We start from the raw sequence: 18,851 nt of genomic DNA, 5'->3' as shown, positions 1-18,851 counted from the left end.
CCTCAAGCTTCATCAAAGATTGACTGACAAAAAACATCCCGCAGTCAATTACCGCTCAGATTTCTACCTACATGAGTACAAATCGTTCAGACCGTCACGAAGCCTTCCGACCCATCCGGGATTCTCTCGGCCCAGGGATCCCCTCGGTAGTTTTGCCCTGTAAGATGAGCCGGAGTAAAGCCGAAGACTTTGTCTGGATCGCCCAGTTTTCAGGTCCAGCACGGCAGCCAATAAGAAAATTTAGAAACTTCCAAGTCGGATGCGCCACACACCTCATGCCAAGCGGAGTCTTGACTTGGTTGGGTAATTGTGCGCGCAGAATTTGTCTGATTTGTTGAGGGGTTCAGGTTAGTATCTGCCCTGGGCTAGCACTAATGGTGTTTAGCTGGTCTTGGGTGATCTTGCCTGCATAGCTGGGTAATCAGCTTATCTGCATATTGCTTACGCTTGGATGGACTTGTCGGAGTGAGCCCCGCCAACGTCATTGTTTACAGGATCTCTAACAATCTACAGTTTACATGGTAGATCATCTTGAGACGTAGACTACCTTAGGGGTCAGCATTTAGTATCATACGAGGGATTTATAGTGTTCTAGTGTATCAGATCATCGGTCTCAGCCGCCTCTTATCATCTGTAGCCGCGTCATAAAGTAACAGAAACGAAGAAGGTACTCCGCACCGCGCAGCCCCTCAGGCCTGGCACTCTCCCTGCCTCTGGACATTAAGGAGTCGAGATTAAGGAGTACAGCGTAGATACGGACATTATTGCCTAAGAGAATGCCCCAAATATACGAGCCCCCCCCGTACAGCTAATAGCCCCTTTTCAGTCTATTCTGACAAAGTCACAAGATGCTAATAACCTGGAAGTCCTACCCCTCTAGGTCATAACAATAAAGCGAGTATTATACTGAACCCCTGTCAATCCTGAGACCGAAATGGCGCAATGATCGACAAATCGAGTAAATTACACGCCGTGGAGAAAATTATACTTTCCTAGCCTGGATAACCTCCTTGAGCCCCATGGTTGGATAGTTGATAGTGTGTTGCAATGGATCCTACGATAGCTTGTAGCCTGTAGCCTGTAGCCTGTAGCCCGAGCATGTGGGCTGCCGCGCTTTCAGTGAGAGGATAGCAGTCTTCCGCATGGCATGTGCGATGGACCACTCTGTCGGATTGGTTTTCGGCAACATAAGCCCGGAATAAAACTTTTGTGATTTATATAATGTGCCGTGTGAAATAACAGTTGATGAAGTAGTCTAGTAGAATCAGCTTAACTTGCCCCTGAATCTCCCCAAGTAAATGGAGATAGATCTGAGACAGAGTAGACAGAGAGGTTACTATATTTATCAGTTTCACAGGTGGACATTGGGCCAGCTGGATCACGCTGAGTACTTTATATAGACAGAGACACGGTACGGACCGGAGGAACGGGGACAATCAAATGGGCTTCATGAATCATGAGATCCATAGTCGAATGCAATATCTCTATTCCAGACGCACGACTGGACTCAATTCTGCCATGCGATCCATCGGCTGTAGTCTAGTCTAGATTCCTTTATTTTGACTACGTTGCCCGCTTGCTATGTGGGGATTTGAACACCTACCGACGCAGCCATCGTCCGCGCTGCAGATATTCCATGCTTCCGGGATGGAGTGAGGAGTGCGGAGCTTGCATTAAGCCAGTAGAATAATAGTCGGTAGAGTGAATTCATGCATGTTATTGCTAAGCTCATCCTATGCTCTCAGTGGCCAGGGGGGAAAGCCGGGTGGGACCTTTGGTTAGATGCAGTGGCAGCAGAATCACGTATCTTGGGGCAATGCAGTGTGTGAGATTAGACAATACTATGGCGTTCGAACGCAGAAATGGGATATATATATATTCTGAGGAAGTCTCGTCCTGATCCTGTGGTGGGCGTAGGAACAATATCTTTAAGAGACCTCGTCTTCTGGCCATGGCTCTACGTATTGGGGATTCAAAACAGTTCGAGTTGCTGCCCTATTGATGTGTATATATAAATCTCGCTGCTTTTGTAGGCAAGACCAACTGTCGCTTGGGTGTTGCACGTAAGCTCTTTTGAAAAAAAAATGTACTTGTTCTGGTATTGCCGCATTCCATTATAAGAATATGAAGAACATGCAACATACGTAGGTTATCAAGAGAAATTACATGATAGTTATAAAGTCGCTACCAATAGACTACATATTCGAGGACTTGCTCACTGCATCATCTTGACTTTCGCTCCGTTGATCCTCCACCTCCACCCTCACATCCACAATCGCCTCCACGCCATGGATAACATGCTCCACATTGATCTTGGGACCCTTGAACCACCTGCGTGCGTCGATGACCCACCAGATAGTCACCGCCAGCATAGGCGCACCCCAGACCAGACATGTCCAGTTCATCAGGTCAGGCGTCAGATCCGCCCCTCTCACGCTGGGAAGACACAAAATGGGCACCATCAAGAGAACAAACAAGACGCCGAGCCCTCCAATCGCCGGACCAAATGGCCCCAGGTGCCATGGCCCCTTTTGGAAACGGTTCCCCACGAAGAACACCCGAATTGAAATGGGTATGGCGAAGGCGACGAACTGCGCAATGGCGCCAATGGAAAACAAGGCTCCGATGGCCACATCGCCCGCCAGAATAAGAAGGCACATCAGAATACCCAGGACAGCGTTGAGGAAGACGGCGTTGACAGGGGTTTTGGTCCTCTCGTTGACCTTCTTCCAGATCCGTGACAAAGGGAAGCAGTCGTCGCGAGCGTAGGCGTAGGTCACCCGCGACGCCGCAACCATGCAGCCTTGGCCCATGGAGAACCCACAGACAATGGTCAGTCCGAGAATGGCCATGGCTGTTTTGCGCGGCATGACTTGTAGCAAGTACGATGCCCAAGGTTGTCCGAGATCCGAGTCAATTACGGCCTCGATGTCGAGAACAGTGTAGGCGACGACCAGCTGCAGAAACCAGCCCATGAGGCCGCCGACCCCAGAGGTCATCACAATGGCGCGCGGCGAGGCGATGTTTGCATTCGAGCATTCCTCGCTCAGATGGAAAGGAGAATCGTAGCCTGACATGGTCCAGATGACACCGACAAAGGTCATGAGCACAGCTACGCCATCCGGAAACTCCGTCCCGTTGGTAATGGTGCCCCATACCTCTTTCGACGGCTTGAATTTTGGTTCATTCTTCGTACCCGCAGGAATAGCAATGAGGACGACGACGAGAGCCATCATGTTGAAGGTCGACCCGTACGAATTGAATCTCGCGACCCATTTCGTCGGCATGCTGCTGATGAAGGTGTGGGTAATCATAATCAGCGTCGTGAGGAGGAACGTCTGCCAGCTGGTTGGGACATAGTCCGGGTTGGAAATCGAGGCAGCAGCCAGAATCATCGCCGCCAATGCAAAATCTACCGATGGCGCTGCTGTGATTTGACCAATCCAGTTGGACCAACCTGTGAGCCAGGCTGCAAAGGGTCCGTATCCTGGAGGAGCGAGAACTGCCGCTGCGTAGTACAAGCCACCGCTAATCCTCTGAGTCATCCCATTCCATCGACGATACAAGCAAAAATCCAATCAACTCACCTTGTCGGCATTGCAGAACATAGTTCAGCCATTGCCATTGCCACACATTGAATGAAGACCATGGCGATGATCCACCCCCAGACCATGCCTGCTGTTCCCGCATAACCCATTCCTTCAAGTCACTGTCAGTGCCGGGCAGATGCACCGTGATAGGAGAGCGAGGTGTTATTACCATAATATAGAGTGCTCGCGAACGAGGGAAGTAGCCCTAGCACGGCAAAGCTGACGCAGAACGTAGTCCACAAAGAGAACTCTCGCTTGAATTCTTGCTTGTAACCCAGGGCCACAATCACCCGCTCATCCGCGTCCATCTCATGATCCGTGTACGGGATATCCCCGTTTGGCAATACAGACGTGACGGGATCGTGGTCGACATCTTGATAAACCGCCTGTTTCGAAGCGACCTTGGTAGACGACATCGCGTCTACTTCAAGTCTAACTGCAGGTCTTGCTCGTGTGCACAGAGGAAAATAACGTGGTAGCAGAAAGGAAGAGCTCAAGGAGTCTCATTACCTTATTAAAGCAGACGAATCCAGCTTTGTGTAACCATCAAATGTAGTTCTGATGATACCACCTTGCATGAGCTGACACTTGTCACTCAACAGAAAAAGGCAGGGATACCTAGCAGTAGATATAATCATCCACACCGACCATAAAGCCCGCCCATTGGCACCAAAACAAACTCTTGGGCCATTGCTGTCGATAAAGAGACCGAACTACCTGGGAGATAACGTGAAAGACTAAGAAGAATGAGGGGAAGAGTCCGCGATCTGATACGCTGGCGCATTGGTCACGCTGAGCTCTCGACTATCTGAGCTGCGACGGGATCGTCACCGACAAGCGGCGGGTCGTATTGGAGTGTCATGTCGAATAAGAATAAATCCCCCGCCCTACTGTTGGTTTATTGCTTAAAAGGCATGGATGATCTCGTAGATATCCTACACAGTCATGCATTAAGACAAAGCTTGGCGGAGAGTCCATACTCGAGGGGGAAACTTCAGGCGGTGGTGATTCATAAAAAGCTTGGGGAACGATTCGACGAGAAAGTCAAATGGAGATTTAACAAGCCAGGAAACATCAGAGTAGAACTCCTTATCAATACCTCGAGTTGAATAAGCTCCGTTGGACTTGCCGTAGAGTCACGGTGGCTGATAAGAGGAAGAGAGATACGCGTGCCAGATAAGCGCTCCTGTTCGTTTTCGTTGGATGACGGGGAAACGGAGTCAAAGCGGCCGGAAGACGCTAAGTAGCTCGACTTGAGCTGCTCGTCAGGTTATACCTGCCTATGTGGGAAAAGAATCGACAGGCTTGATGCGACGATACTTGACAGATGATGACAGACCTATATAAGTGTGGCGTCGATGCTGAACTTACCCGTGCAGTAAAGACCTCCAAAGCCTCAGGTCGCTTGTACTAGTGTAATATTAGGACCCCTGGACAGATTGAAGAGATAGTAGTCATAATTATATGTTGCTGTTGCTTGCCATTTTGAGCCTTATTTCCGTGCCAAAGAAGGAAAGAGAAGGAGAAAAACTTGATGGTGACCAGGCGTGTCTATGTGCTATCAAAAACCCATCGCTATTCTACACAATACAGTACCGATTCCTTGTTTTCACCACTGAGCCGGTAACGCAAGCAGATGACCAACCATACAGGTGGCATCTCGGGTCAAGGAAAACGGCGCGGAAGTTTGCAAGACGTTTAAAACGGCTAGTGAACGGTCAGCAAATCGTCACAACAGCCTCTCGCGCGATTCAAAGGTACGTACGTTGTCCTCGGCAGGGATGCTGCGGTCGAAGTACTCGTCAAGGAAGGGAACCTTGCGCAGGATGTCGTTGCGCACGCGGGGCACTTCACCGAAGAAGAAGACGGCGAAGGTACCAGCAGCAACACCGAAGGTGGCAGCAATGCTAGCGCTACGCATCAAAGCACATTAGAATGGAATAAAAAAAGAGCGCGTAGGGGTTTCCGGAAGCCTGTCCGCTCATAGATGCATCTTGACAGAAACACCAAAGGTGAGACTCACTACTTGGTGGCCATGTTGGCGCTCACACCCCCGAAGTGGGCAGGAACATAGTACCTAATTTTCATCAAGCACCACAGTCAGTAAAGCCCTGTTTCCATTGTTCGTCGCTCTGTGACAGCCAGGCTGTGCTTTTGAATGACGAAGGCCCATCAAATCACCAGTTCGGACATATCAATGGAGGCCAGATGACTTGTCAATGCACAAACCATTGACCCACGGTCTGGGCAGTTCATAGGTCTCGCCCGAATACCAAATGCGTCCATGCAATATGCCTGATAGGGTATCAATTCTCGAAGGGGTTCTCACTTGGGAGCGAAAGGAGAGCGGTAGGCACCAGTAGACTGGGACGCAGCGCGACGGAGGGTTTGCGAGAACTAGAAAGGCAGGAATTCGTCAGCAATTGAACGCTCTCGCTCTTCTTCGAAAGCATCGGGATGGCATAGCAGGCCGAATGGCGTAGTTATGCGGGTAAGCATCATTCATGTGCCCCTCGCAAGCGTGCCGAAAAACTCAGTCGACAAGAATCGTTTCCATACAATACGTACCATCTTGTTATTAGTTGTGTATAAGTACACTCGACACGAACTACTCCAGCGATGGAATGAACGACGAGAGCAATGGTTGTTCGACGAAAACCGAGAGGCTCCGATGTTGCAACTTGCGGCAATCCCGCGGCCAATCAGCAGGCGCAAAATCAAACTCACGTGACAACGACGGTGTCAAATAAAAGGCTTTGGATTTCCGATCCTTTTAAATAGGTAGAGAGGTGGACAGAGTCTCAAGATGATCTAGATAGATGGACATCGACAAGACATTATGAATCTGAATAAAGAAGAAGCAGACGGCAGGAATACCATGTGCGTAGAGTCTGGATTGTTCCCAAGTCGCTCAGAGGTTATTTTGTGATGACATCCATGAATATATGAGATTTGACACTTCGCACCATCTGCTCCATGCTAACAGGGAAACAGACATGTACCCATTTGCATAGCTGTCTATGTGTCTTTTGCCCGCCGTATATTGACAAAATCCAGCAGCAGATTTTGTAGAGTGCACCACATGCCCAACACCGCTTTCAATCAAAATAAATCAAAGTCAACGATAACGAGAAAAGAAAATGGATTGTGTAAGGGAAAAGAAGATGAGAGAGGCATCGTCCGTGTCAAAAGCAGAGACCCGTTTAGTAATTATGGCAAAATCAAGGAAGAAAGCCAATATGGAGATACGCAATAAAAAAAACAACACCGGGAGAACAAAACCTAACTATACAATGCGCTTGATGCTGACGACCTAATCGACCTTTCCGGTGCCGCCCCCATTCAGTAGACCTTCCTTCCCATCGAGACGGAAAAATCCGGCACTGTTGCTCTGAACCGCACCGAGGATGCCACCACGACTGAGACCGCGCTTTGCTAGCCTTGCTCGAGCCAAGTAAGTTACGGCAACAATGCTTATGGTAAACAGTGCGACGAAAATAATGGGATGGCCGGAAATAAAGGACCGGGTGACGAAGAATATGTATTCGAATGTTCCGACGGTGGACTTAGGCTTCAACTTCGACGAGTCGGCAATGACCAGCGGAATCGTTTCGAGAATGGAGGTTCGCGAGGCCATGATCGGAGCTCCACTAGAAGTGGCGTCCCAGTAGCGTCGGTTCTGTGGAGATGCGGTCAGTAATGGGCAAACACAGCACTTCCTCGAATGATGCTTACATCCTGGTCGTTAATGATGACCCGTTCTCCGTTCTCGATATCGATACCAAAAGTGGTCCTCAGCCACCGTTCCCAGAACTCGCCATCAACCCAGGCAAATCCAACTTGCTTCTTGTCATCCTCCCGGATGGAAATGCGCATGTTCTTAGCAGCCCGCAAGGCTCGTTGGTCATTGCGGTCTTCTGCCTCCTCAATACGTAGCTGCTTAGCATCCCGAAGTTCTTGTCTCTCCAATCGGAACAACTGGGTTTGTTTTTCCATCCACTCCAGAGCGGCGCTCTTTAGTTCTCTCTTGGCAAGGATAAAATCATCAGAGCGACGCCGGCTCAGAATCCCGAGAACGACATATTTCCCGTCCATGATCTCACGGGCGTTAGAGACTGTGAGTTCAGGGACAATAGGCAGCCAAACGGAGCGCATCCAGTTCAGAATCTGACGGACGTCCCGCATATCCTTCGGAGCCAGAGCATTGTAGAAACTGGGACGTCCATCTCGGGAGACTAAGAGTCGAGGCCAGGTTGTGATCTTGAACCGCTCGGCAAGAGCCGCACTGCTTGTCTTGACCAATCTGGCGTGACCCACCAAGCTGAGAGTCAATCGTTCCAAGGCCTCAAAATCTTCCGAGGTCGTTGCGTGGTCGTAAAAGTACAGGAAGATCACTTCTTCCTTTTCTTCCAGCTCTTTGAATTGAGCTGCGTCGACATCCTGGATACCGGATCCAATGTCCACAGCCTTCTTCGCGTAGTTGACCAAATCGCCAAGACCACGTAGACCGGTGTATTCAACTCGTTCGCCGCCGCGGAAGAAGTACATCGTCGGGTAGGCGTTCACCCGAGCGTCCTTGCAAAGCCTGGGCTCTGCATCGCAATTAACCTCTCCAACGTTGAGGACATGCTGCATCTCCCGGGCCATTCCCTGCCAAACAGGGGCCAGCGCTTGGCAGTGATGGCACCACGGAGCATAGAACTTGACGAACCAGGGATCTCTGGTAGTCGTGACCAGCTTTTGGAAGCTCTCTGCTGTAAGAGGAACGGAGATTCCTTGAGGGTTCGCAGGCGCGGATGGTTCCGAGTTCACCTTAGGGGTAGCAGATTTCACCGGAGCATCTGCGCTGGCGAGCTGAGCGACATGTTCATTGTGCTTCTCACCAGCCTTGACTCCCGCCACACGGTCCTTGTCCTTGGCGGCGGGGATGTCCGGCGCAGCTTCCGTGTCTACCTGTTTGTCGCCCGGCGCGGGAAGCTTTACGCCTTTCGGAGGACGAGACCCAGGTCGGATTGATTCTAGCTTGCCTTCCACGAACTCACTTAGGCCTTCCATTGTCTTAGCCCCCTCAAAGTGTTCAACCAGTTTGCCATTATGGTAAAGGGAAAATGTCGGAAACCATTTGACGTCCAGTCTCTTGCAGAAATCCGAAAACGCAAGACAGTTCATCGAAGCGAAGTGAAAGTTATAAAAATTTTGAAAGGAGTTAAGGGATTGAGTATCGGAGGGCTCGGAAGAGGAGGATATCGGTTTCGATGTCTAGCGCATGTTAGATAGTGACCAAGAACGATCGTGTCGAACGTGGATAGAGCACTCACATAGTAGTATTCGTATAGAGTCTGCCATGTGGGAGCGATCGCCTTGCAATGGGAACATGACGGAGAATAGTGCTTCACAAACCTGTTGACCTGTTAATAAATCTATGACATGGGTAACTGCTACGGGTACAATAGAGACAAACCAGTAACCGTTTTTGGCAAGCTCCTCAAAGCTCTCTGGTGTCAACTCTTTCAGGGGCGGCACTTCGACGCCATTGAATGTTGTCGACGCCGGCCCCGACTCGGTCTTTTCAACCGGTTCCGCTCTTTTGACGAGGCGATTGTTCGCAAGATTGAGACCGTTCGCGATATCGCCGGAAGGAATGGCAAAAGTTGGGATAGAGAGAAGCGAAAGGAGCGACCACGCCAGCAACGAGGACCTCATACTGGCAGGCAGTCAAGGTCAAAGACCTGAAACAATAGCTTAACGCTGAAAAACGAAAGTCGAAACTCGTCGAAGAAGAAGGGATTGAAATAGGTTTTCACAGTATGCACATTGGACCAAACTCCACGTTTATCGAACGGCTCAATCGACCAGGCAGTGTCAGGGCGCGATAAGCAGTGCAACAAAAGCAACTGCTTATAATAGAGAAAACTGAACCAACTGCGAATTGCGCACTGCGAACTGTGAGATGACTCTGACCCTCAGAATGGATGACAAGGCGGGTGAGTGTTGTCGCCCCCTTAGCGCGTTGGCTGATAAAGTCCAAGTTGACCTCAAGTCTGGCCCCATGAATTAATTCGGTGGAGGGACTAGACTGGTTGCTGCATTATGAGGCCCCGGAGTCTTTGTTTCTCCGCTAACCGACGGAACCTCAACCTTCGTGCGATCACTCCGCAGAGACACCCTTGAAGATAGCAGATAGTCCGGCTATTGTCGAATCCCTTGGCCATTAGGGGTGAACACTGAATTCCTCTGGGCCAATTCTTTTCTATCTCCTACATATCCTCAGATCACTATGAGATCCACGTTTCGGTTGCTGGCCAACGTCAAGTCGGCCCGGTACTTGGAGCCCTTTGCTCCCACCGGCTTGACCGGCCTTGTCACCCACCCCAGCCCTCGTCCCACCCTCATTCACCTCTACAGGACCACCTTGGAGAACTTGAAGAGCTTCCCAGAGTCCTCCGTCTACCGGCAATCCACCGAAGCCTTGACACGCCACCGCCTCCAGATCGTCGAGTCCGTTAAGCCCCCAGGTTATGATGCTTGGCTAGAGCGCGTGAAGAAGGCTGTCAGTGCCGAACCCGAGCGCTTCGCTTCCCTCCGCCTCGCCGATGGAACTTATGCGGGATTTATGCGCGATGACGGAACCGACAATCCCCGTGGTGAGGAGTGGGATGGTGAAGCCCTGGAACCAACTACCGAGGGACCTGCTCGTACAGCGGAAGAAGAAGCACGGTGGCACAAAGCTATTGAGGAAGCAACTGCCACACAGGCGAAAGATTCAGACTTTGCTACCGAACAAATGAAGTGGGAGAATGAGCCAGCCCTTGAGGCAGAACAGTACGTTGACCTACGCCCTTATTCTGCGGTCACTAGCAGGGCAACTGACCATAGATCGCAGGGTTGCCGAGATTGAGAAGCAGATCGGTGCTGGTCTGATTGAGGAGGTCATCCAGGTCGCCGAAAATGAACTGAAGCTTGTTGACGAAATGTACAAGTCTAAAGTGTAAGTTTTTGTACCCACCCTACCCCTCAGGGAACGGATACTTAATAATTTACAGGTGGGAGGAACTGGAAGAGAAGCCTCGCCCGGGTCAGTGGGTCTACTTCGATCGTGTCCCCCCTTCTTCCCCTTAGTTTGAATCAAAATTACTTGTATTTATTAGCCAACGTGGCCCTACATTAGAATGGGCACCTATTTGAGACAATCACAACCATTTCTACGAGGTTGAAGATCCATTATTGGTCATAGTTGCGCCGCATGGGTCCCACACGCTGAGGCCTGCCTGTGGAACGAGCCTGTATATGGAGTGATGTTGTCGTCCTCTTGGATGACGAATCCCTGCGTGGTAGAACCTGGCACACACCTCCTGGACTCAGTTGAAGGACGAGGTCATAGTTGCCGCTTCAATTTTCTGAATATTTAACTCTTTGTGAGGATGCATCACACAGTGAGTACATCGTCAGGCGAATAAGTGGGCTTAGCCAATCGAGTACCCTCAGCACATACGACATTCGGCAGTGTGGGCATTTGCGCCGTTGGATTAGGCCGAATCTTACTGCGAGATCATTCATGGTTTTGGACAGCTGTTTGCGCATTATGATCTGTGAACGTCAAGTAGATATCCGCCCTGGAGTAAGGAGATGAACCAAATAGCGTAGGCGGTGAGCGGTGAGAGTCGCTAGCCCATTCGAGATAGCTGGCGGGAATCCGTTCCCTTGTGGACACATCGCTGCCAGTCCCTGAATGTTTGTGACGACTCCGCGGGCCATTCTGTCCGGAGACTTTTGATCTTTTATTTGTTGACCACATTTTCAATTCATTTCCCCTCACTCAAGCCCTCTTCAATCCCAGGCTGGGCTGTTTGAGCGGCTTGTGGCCCGGTTTCCGCTTCCTTCTCTCAGGCCGCACCCCCGACGCCGCACATAGAGTCTCCCCCCACATACAACATGAGATTGGATGTCAAGGTACGCAGGCAAGCACTCAGATGCATATACGTCTACATGCTGTCGACTTGATACTCCGGATTGCAATTGCTTGAATACCCGTTGACATAGTTGCTGATTATTGTTGCGACTAACAGAGACAGCTTTTCGCCCGCTCGGAGCGGGTGAAGGGCATCGACTTCCATCCCACGGAGCCATGGGTGAGTACCTTTTTGGTGATTCTAGGCTCTTATAACATGCTGACCTGCTATCAGATCCTGACGACTTTATATAGCGGTATGATAGCGACCTGAGTGGTTGCAATTGCAAATGCGCTGATGAAGACGTACAGGTCACGTATACATCTGGTCGTATGAGACGCAGGTGAGCTCTGTTGAGAAGACCCTTTGAGGAAGTTCGACTGACCGATATTCTTCCCCCAAGTCAATTATCAAAACTTTTGAACTTACCGATGTCCCTGTACGAGCGGGACGATTCATTGCCCGCAAGAACTGGATCGTCTGTGGCTCTGATGATTTCCAACTCCGCGTCTACAACTACAATACGTCTGAGAAGATCGCATCTTTCGAAGCTCACCCGGACTATATCCGATCGATCGCTGTTCACCCTACGCAACCATTTGTTCTCACAGCCTCCGATGACATGACGATCAAACTCTGGGATTGGGAGAAAGGTTGGAAGTGTGTTCAAGTTTACGAAGGTCACAGTCACTATGTGATGGGCCTGGCTATCAATCCGAAGGACACGAACACATTCGCTTCTGCATGCTTAGATCGCACTGTTAAGATCTGGAGCCTGGGCTCCCCCCATGCAAACTTCACTTTGGAAGCTCACGAGACCAAGGGTGTGAACCACGTTGACTACTACCCACAAGCCGACAAACCATACCTTCTCACAACTTCTGATGACAGAACCGTCAAAGTCTGGGACTACACGACCAAGGCACTCATTGCGACCTTGGAGGGTCACACAAGCAATGTCTCGTTCGCCTGTTACCACCCTGAATTGCCGGTTATCATCTCCGGATCTGAGGACGGCACTATCAAGCTATGGCACGCAAACACATACAGATTGGAGCAATCATTGAACTACGGTCTGGAGAGAGCGTGGTGTGTTGCGTATCAACGTGGCCGACAAGGTATTGCTATGGGTTTCGATGACGGTGCAGTGGTCGTGAAGATGGGACGAGAAGAGCCTGCCGTCTCGATGGATGGGTCTGGCAAGATTGTTTGGGCAAGACATAACGAGGTGGTATCGACAGTTATCAAGGGTGGTGACCCCAGCATTAAAGATGGAGCACCGCTTTCCCTACCCACGAAGGAATTGGGCTCGTGCGAAATTTATCCTCAGACACTATCACACTCTCCCAATGGGAGATTTGTTTCGGTTTGCGGTGACGGAGAGTACATCATTTACACTGCTCTTGCCTGGAGAAATAAGGCTTTCGGTCAAGCTCTGGACTTCGCCTGGGGTTCAAAGGACAACAGCAACGACTATGCTATTCGCGAGTCACCGACGAGTGTCAAGATCTTTAAGAACTTCAAGGAAGTAACCGGTGGCCTCGACGTGGGATTCCAGGCCGAAGGACTCACGGGCGGCGTGCTTCTGGGTGTGAAGGGTCAGGGAGGAATTGGCATGTTCGACTGGGAGACAGGGAACCTTGTCCGCCGCATTGAAGTCGAACCCAAAGCTGTAAGTCTAAGAACGGAATCTCGGTTCTCATATCGCATTGTCTTACCAAAGTTCACAGGTCTACTGGTCTGAGTCCGGAGAGCTGGTCACTCTTGCCTGTGAAGACACCTTTTACGTTCTGCGATTTTCAAAGGAGAACTACATCAATGGCCTGAATGCTGGGGAAGCCGATGAGGACGGAGTTGAGTCTGCTTTTGAGGTTGTTACTGACGTCAACGAATCTGTCAGGACAGGTCAATGGGTTGGAGACTGCTTTATTTACACCAACTCGACAAACCGCCTTAATTACCTAGTTGGTGACCAGACCTACACAGTCTCTCATTTTGACCAGGGAATGTATATCTTGGGTTATCTGCCGCGCGACGGTCGTATCTACCTTGCCGACAAGGATGTCAACGTTGTTTCCTTCGGCTTGTCGCTGAGCATGGTTGAGTACCAGACAGTGGTGCTGCGTGGCGACATGGACATGGCCGCGGAGCTGCTCAAGGATGTTCCTCAGGACCAAATGAACAAGGTTGCACGCTTCCTCGAGGGTCAAGGCTATAAGGAAATGGCCCTGGAGGTGGCCACCGATCCAGAGCACCGCTTCGAGCTTGCCCTGTCGCTGAACAACCTCGACACCGCTCTTGAGATTGCCCGTGAAGCCAACGTGGAGCACAAGTGGAAGATCGTTGGCGATGCTGCTATGGCAGCATGGAACCTTGCTTTGGCCGAGGAGTGTTTCACAAACGCGAAGGATTTTGGGTCGCTCCTCCTTCTGCACACCGCTAGCGGCAACCGCGCCGGTCTCCGCCAGCTGGCCGAGCAAGCTTCGGAAGCTGGTCTCCAAAACGTTGCTTTCTCTAGCCTGTGGTCGCTCGGGGATGTCGATGGCTGTACCGACCTCCTGGTGCGGACTAACCGCCTCGCTGAGGCTGTTCTGTTCGCACAGACCTACAAACCATCCCAAGCTCCTGAGCTCGTTGTCCAGTGGAAGGCTTCGCTGGAACAATCTGGGAAATCGAAGATCGCTCGCCTCATCGGTGTTCCCCCCGGTGCTCCCGATGTCGTAGTGACAGACGACGATCTCTTCCCAGAGTGGGATGAGTACCTGCGCTTGGAGAAGGAAGGTGTCGTCCCTGAACCACCATCGTCCGAGTCCCTGATCGACATCAACGCAGACGATGAGGCAATCATCGGGAGTGCAGAGAACGGAACTGCGGAGTTGGAAACGGAGGCCTAGATAGGCGTCGCGGTGGGATGTAATAATGTGCGGGAAAAGGGGTAACGTCGCTTCAATTTTTCAAAGGCAAAGCTCGAGCGATTACCTCGGGAACGATTCTCTTTTACATAACTACCTAGATTTATTGCAGAGTTTCTATTGATTCATTTTTCCCTTGCCATTCCATCCATACATAATCCCATTGTGGCCACCGGTTTGTGTATTTGTCCCATGTTGGATCAAGTTCATTTTTGACAATACCTTTGGTAAATGAGGCCAAAGAATTCGTCTCTGTATCGCAGACCGGCGGAACCATTGATGCTGATTACACTAAAGGATTTGCACTGGCCTTAACTCGGGTCTATGTAAAAGCTTCCTTGAACTTTCAACTTCATCTGGAGGCGTCCTTAGCGTGTTATGATCCGCTCAAAAAGCTTGATTGCCATACTTTTGATAGCCGAATTCATGGGGGAAAAAAATGTCATTGCTGTCTATGACCCAGTCATGTTCATGCTTTGCGATGGATGACGAAAGGCCTTCCAGGTGCGCTGAAGTGACCCGGAAGGAAGAGAAACCATTTCACCAGATTGTAGAAAAAAAACCGAAGATGAAAAGTGATACCCCAAGTCAGAATTGTTGCATAGGATCAGACCAGCAGATCAGGGCCTTGGGAGATAAGAAACAGACCGGCTCACAGGTCATAGACTTCAGAACACCACTCTCAAACAGGGTTCGAAGTTGACTGTATGCTCTCCTCAACATCTTCCGGGCATAGAAAAAGACGCCCAGATGTTATGTAGAATGCGAAACATGATGCGAGTCAACAAGAATGAGAGACAGTAAAAAACTGGTTGGAGGTACCTGCCTTGACTTATCTCAAATGCAAGAGGAAAAGGGAAAAAACACAACACAAGCCGCTCAATTGAGATTGAGATCACTCAGAGGGAATAATTCCAAGAGAACTTGAAAATGCCATGGACTCCTCGTGCTAAAAGAAAAGGGCAAGAGAGGACAAAGGATAAGAAAATAGATGTGCCCGGAACTCAGAAAGAAGATGAAGGGAACGAGAAACGAAGGCAGTTAGAATTGTATCAAACAATTCCGCTTTCACCCGGAATCTGGAAGCCATTCTACCTCTTGGTCCAGGCTAGCCTGTTAGCAACCCTAAAGAGCTGCTCACTCAGGAATGCTGCCGAAGGATGGATCCTTGACACTGCCACCGGCATCTCCAAGACCAGCGACAGGCCTGTTGTAAGACCAGCCCGCGAACTGCTGCTGCATTGTCTGTGACAGAACTGGCCCATCGACGTACGAGTCCTGAGGTGCCTCCGAAGTGAATTCAACGTCGAAGTTGGTGGTATCAGATGCGCCCATCTGCAATGGTATGGTTAGTGACAGGGCTTGCTAAAACGGGAGATTGATACATACCACATTCGGCCGGAAACTTGGCTCATACTTCCTCTGAAGAAGCTTTCTCCAATCAATATTGGCGAAGAAATGGTGCGACTTGATCTCTGCCGCGCCGTTTGCGCCAAGACGACGCTGAGGATCACGATCAAGCAGCCTCGTCAGAAGGTCACGAGCGGCCGGAGGAACGATGTCGCTGCTGGGGAAAGTCAGGGGTTCTTGTAGAATCTTCCGGTACATGTCGTTTGTGTTCTCGTCATAAAACGGAGGAAGACCAGTTAGCATCTCGTAGAGAAGGACACCCAGAGTCCACCAGTCGACAGTTTTCGTGTAACCGTTGCCAAGCAAGAGTTCAGGTGCAAGATATTCAGGAGTTCCGCAAAAGGCTATACGAACTATCAGCCATTGAATGGGAAGGATAATCTTCAAAATAGGCGACTTACTGTTCGTCCGATCTTCGTCCTTCATGTCCAACTTGCAAAGACCAAAGTCGCAAAGTGCAATGTGGCCCGTGTAGTCAAGCAGGATGTTTTCGGGTTTCAAATCACGATATATGACCTTGAAGCCATGCAGGCATTCAAGTGCGCAGAGTAACTCGGCCGTGTAGAAACGAGCTCGGTTGATATCGAACCGCTGCTCCCGTTGGAGGTGGTGGAACAACTCTCCGCCATTGACGAAAGCGAGAACCAAGTAAAGCTTCTCGGGAGACTGAAACGAAAACTTCAGGGGAACGATGAAAGGATTGTTGATCTGGGCGAGCACGGACCGCTCCGCCAGGGTGTGTGTGACTTCCGATCGCGAGATGATATGGGCCTTACGAATGGTCTTGAGAGCGTAGATTCGACCAGTGTCTTTCTTCCTATGAAAAAGGTCAGCACAATCATTAAAGAAGGCGTTGTCGAGCTGAATACTGACATGACTTGCATCACCTTGCCAAAACTACCCTTACCCACCACCTTCAACAGGTCAAAGTCTTCCAGCTTCAAGCTGCGTTGCTTGTTTTCGACAAAGGAGACCCCAATCTTGATTGACCCCGTACCGAACTGAAGGTCGAGCCACTCTGCGCCTAACTGACCCAAGTGACGCTCGTTATTTGCATGGGCCGCGGCTGCCTTCTGATTATCCTTCTTGCTGAGCTTGGGATCGTCCACATAGGGTTGGGCTTCTTCGAACCGAGGGAGAACTCTGGCCGCACCGAGGAAGATGTCCTCGCTCCGACCGGCGCCGGGTCGAGCTGACGGGTTGCGAAGATATAGCTGGACGTTCAGTTCGGTCTTGCGAGACACATCGAACTTGAAAGCGGTGTTATCGCCGGCCCAAAGAGGATTCTCAGGTGTACCCGAAACAGCGTCGACAAAAACCTGGTTCTTTTCGAAATCCAGAAGAGCGTAGGGGAGGTACTTGGTCGAGTAGCGACCGTGGATGGTTGGAGCAGCATTGATGCCACCGCTCGTGGACTGCGGGCGGCCGCTTTGCGCGAACGAAGCCGTTTGTCCATGGGTAGAGTGGGAGGAAGAGGAGCTGGGACGGACTGAACTCGAATAGTTGTTGTTCTGGAAGTGCGAAGTGAAAACCTGCTGGAAATGCGGGGAAAGTGCAAAGCCCCGCCCTTCATGAAGAGTGACTATCAAGATACCAGGCTTGACAGGGTCGACAGGCGGTGAAACGAGCGACTCCGAGGCATCTTACACGACGTTAGAGACGATATATTTGTGTGATACGATGAGAGGGAATATTTGGGGTAAACCAGGGGGGGGGGGAAACAGCAGGCTATGCAGGGAGGGAGTGAGAAGGGACAAGGAGAGCACATACTGATTCCGTTGGAGTTTGTGGATGAAATACTCGGAGTCTGCGAAACTACCGGAGTCTCTTCGCCGGATTCACCTTTGATGGTGGATGTGGAGGATGAGCGGGTAAAGGTGTTTGTCAGAGGTGCAAGATGCGTTTCCTTCAACTCTGCGATAGAAGGACAAAAATATCAGTACTGCGGAAAAATAAAAGACATTACTATCAATAGGAAATGGGAAGACCAACTGAACATACTTTTAGTGAGCTTCCACGACATTGTGACGGCGAGTCTGGGGGGAAGAGGTTTAAGGAGAGGGGTGATGATAAAAGAAGATGGATGTCCTCGGAACGGAACCAAAATAAAGGAAAGGAGAGAGAGAAAATGATAAGTCGATGATTGTTTTTAGAAACACAATCCCCGTTGTGAAAGTAAATAATTGAATCAATCCAATGTGAGAGGATACTGAGTTGCCACAGCCACAGCGGACATGCAAGACTAAGATGATCGATAACAGACAGACAATTGAGGCACAACACGGCAGGAGGGATAAAGAATAAGGAATTCCGTATGAGGAGAATCTTAAGGAAAACAACCAGGGCCGCGAAAGGGAGTCGTCGGTCGGAAAAGAGAACACGACCCCAGGTTGATGTTGTTCGGAGATAGTAAGATGAGGTCTAAGTTCAAAATAATAATAATAATAGGAATGAAGCAGGGAGGGGGATTAGACACTCCGTCCTACTAAGAGCGAGACTTTCAGTTAGCCGTAGCGTAGGAAGTACCTCCACTAGTTAAATGTCGGTCTTGACAGGCTGAAGAGGGGAAAGGAAAGAGAGTCCCGTGATTGGCTCCGGCCCAGAAACATCACTGTGAAATGTGCCTTTATGCCTGAGGCCAATGCAATTCTGTTTTAGGTACCAATTGGGGCTGTGCAATTTCCCTCAGCCCCAGTTGGTTGTTTCAGCCACAGCCCCAGTCGTCGCCCACCAGATTCCAACAATTCTAACTGGTATTGCTGGAGACTACCTTACCCCATAGGTGACCAGTGAATCAAAAAGGGAGAGAGAGATTAAACCAGTTATCAATCTGAATCAACACAACTGGCCCCAAAATCTGGTGAATCGATCATCATCTATCATTCGCAACTGCTGTCTTCCGATCACACTAGCCTATTTTTCCTTGCTATCCCAGTCTTGGTTTGATTGACCAGTTACAGCTCCCCGCGTACCTCCGCTTCGGCTGCGGA

At 50.2% G+C, this 18,851-nt stretch overlaps 6 protein-coding genes across 6 annotated transcripts; 2 read left to right on the top strand and 4 right to left on the bottom strand.

The window, feature by feature from the left end:
- Window positions 1-2,195: 2,195 nt before the first annotated feature.
- On the bottom strand, window positions 2,196-4,006 carry Aspvir_000779 (amino acid permease; the record flags this gene model as incomplete). Its single annotated transcript, XM_043265913.1, has 3 exons — window positions 2,196-3,528; window positions 3,588-3,699; window positions 3,760-4,006. The coding sequence occupies 3 exons, from the start codon at window positions 4,004-4,006 to the stop codon at window positions 2,196-2,198; spliced, it is 1,692 nt and encodes a 563-aa protein (XP_043121848.1).
- A 1,282-nt stretch (window positions 4,007-5,288) lies between these two features.
- Aspvir_000778 (cytochrome b-c1 complex subunit 10) lies at window positions 5,289-5,627 on the bottom strand (the record flags this gene model as incomplete). The annotated part of the gene is made up of 3 exons (XM_043265912.1): window positions 5,289-5,297; window positions 5,356-5,503; window positions 5,614-5,627. The coding sequence occupies 3 exons, from the start codon at window positions 5,625-5,627 to the stop codon at window positions 5,289-5,291; spliced, it is 171 nt and encodes a 56-aa protein (XP_043121847.1).
- Window positions 5,628-6,903: 1,276 nt separating this feature from the next.
- On the bottom strand, window positions 6,904-9,293 carry Aspvir_000777 (putative disulfide isomerase; the record flags this gene model as incomplete). Its single annotated transcript, XM_043265911.1, has 4 exons — window positions 6,904-7,269; window positions 7,326-8,849; window positions 8,909-8,990; window positions 9,052-9,293. The coding sequence occupies 4 exons, from the start codon at window positions 9,291-9,293 to the stop codon at window positions 6,904-6,906; spliced, it is 2,214 nt and encodes a 737-aa protein (XP_043121846.1).
- A 574-nt stretch (window positions 9,294-9,867) lies between these two features.
- On the top strand, window positions 9,868-10,709 carry Aspvir_000776 (complex I NDUFA5 subunit family protein; the record flags this gene model as incomplete). The annotated part of the gene is made up of 3 exons (XM_043265910.1): window positions 9,868-10,412; window positions 10,474-10,578; window positions 10,634-10,709. The coding sequence occupies 3 exons, from the start codon at window positions 9,868-9,870 to the stop codon at window positions 10,707-10,709; spliced, it is 726 nt and encodes a 241-aa protein (XP_043121845.1).
- Window positions 10,710-11,522: 813 nt separating this feature from the next.
- On the top strand, window positions 11,523-14,433 carry Aspvir_000775 (coatomer subunit beta'; the record flags this gene model as incomplete). The annotated part of the gene is made up of 6 exons (XM_043265909.1): window positions 11,523-11,540; window positions 11,657-11,719; window positions 11,774-11,795; window positions 11,851-11,882; window positions 11,943-13,211; window positions 13,270-14,433. The coding sequence occupies 6 exons, from the start codon at window positions 11,523-11,525 to the stop codon at window positions 14,431-14,433; spliced, it is 2,568 nt and encodes an 855-aa protein (XP_043121844.1).
- A 1,155-nt stretch (window positions 14,434-15,588) lies between these two features.
- Aspvir_000774 (serine/threonine-protein kinase) lies at window positions 15,589-17,884 on the bottom strand (the record flags this gene model as incomplete). The annotated part of the gene is made up of 6 exons (XM_043265908.1): window positions 15,589-15,786; window positions 15,841-16,205; window positions 16,263-16,678; window positions 16,735-17,503; window positions 17,632-17,775; window positions 17,863-17,884. 6 exons carry the CDS (start codon window positions 17,882-17,884, stop codon window positions 15,589-15,591), a joined length of 1,914 nt encoding a protein of 637 aa, XP_043121843.1.
- Window positions 17,885-18,851: the final 967 nt, after the last annotated feature.

Source organism: Aspergillus viridinutans (genome assembly GCF_018404265.1).
Source record: "Aspergillus viridinutans IFM 47045 DNA, scaffold_1, whole genome shotgun sequence".
Lineage (NCBI taxonomy): Eukaryota > Fungi > Ascomycota > Eurotiomycetes > Eurotiales > Aspergillaceae > Aspergillus > Aspergillus viridinutans.
This window is presented reverse-complemented; position numbering and strand designations above follow the sequence as displayed.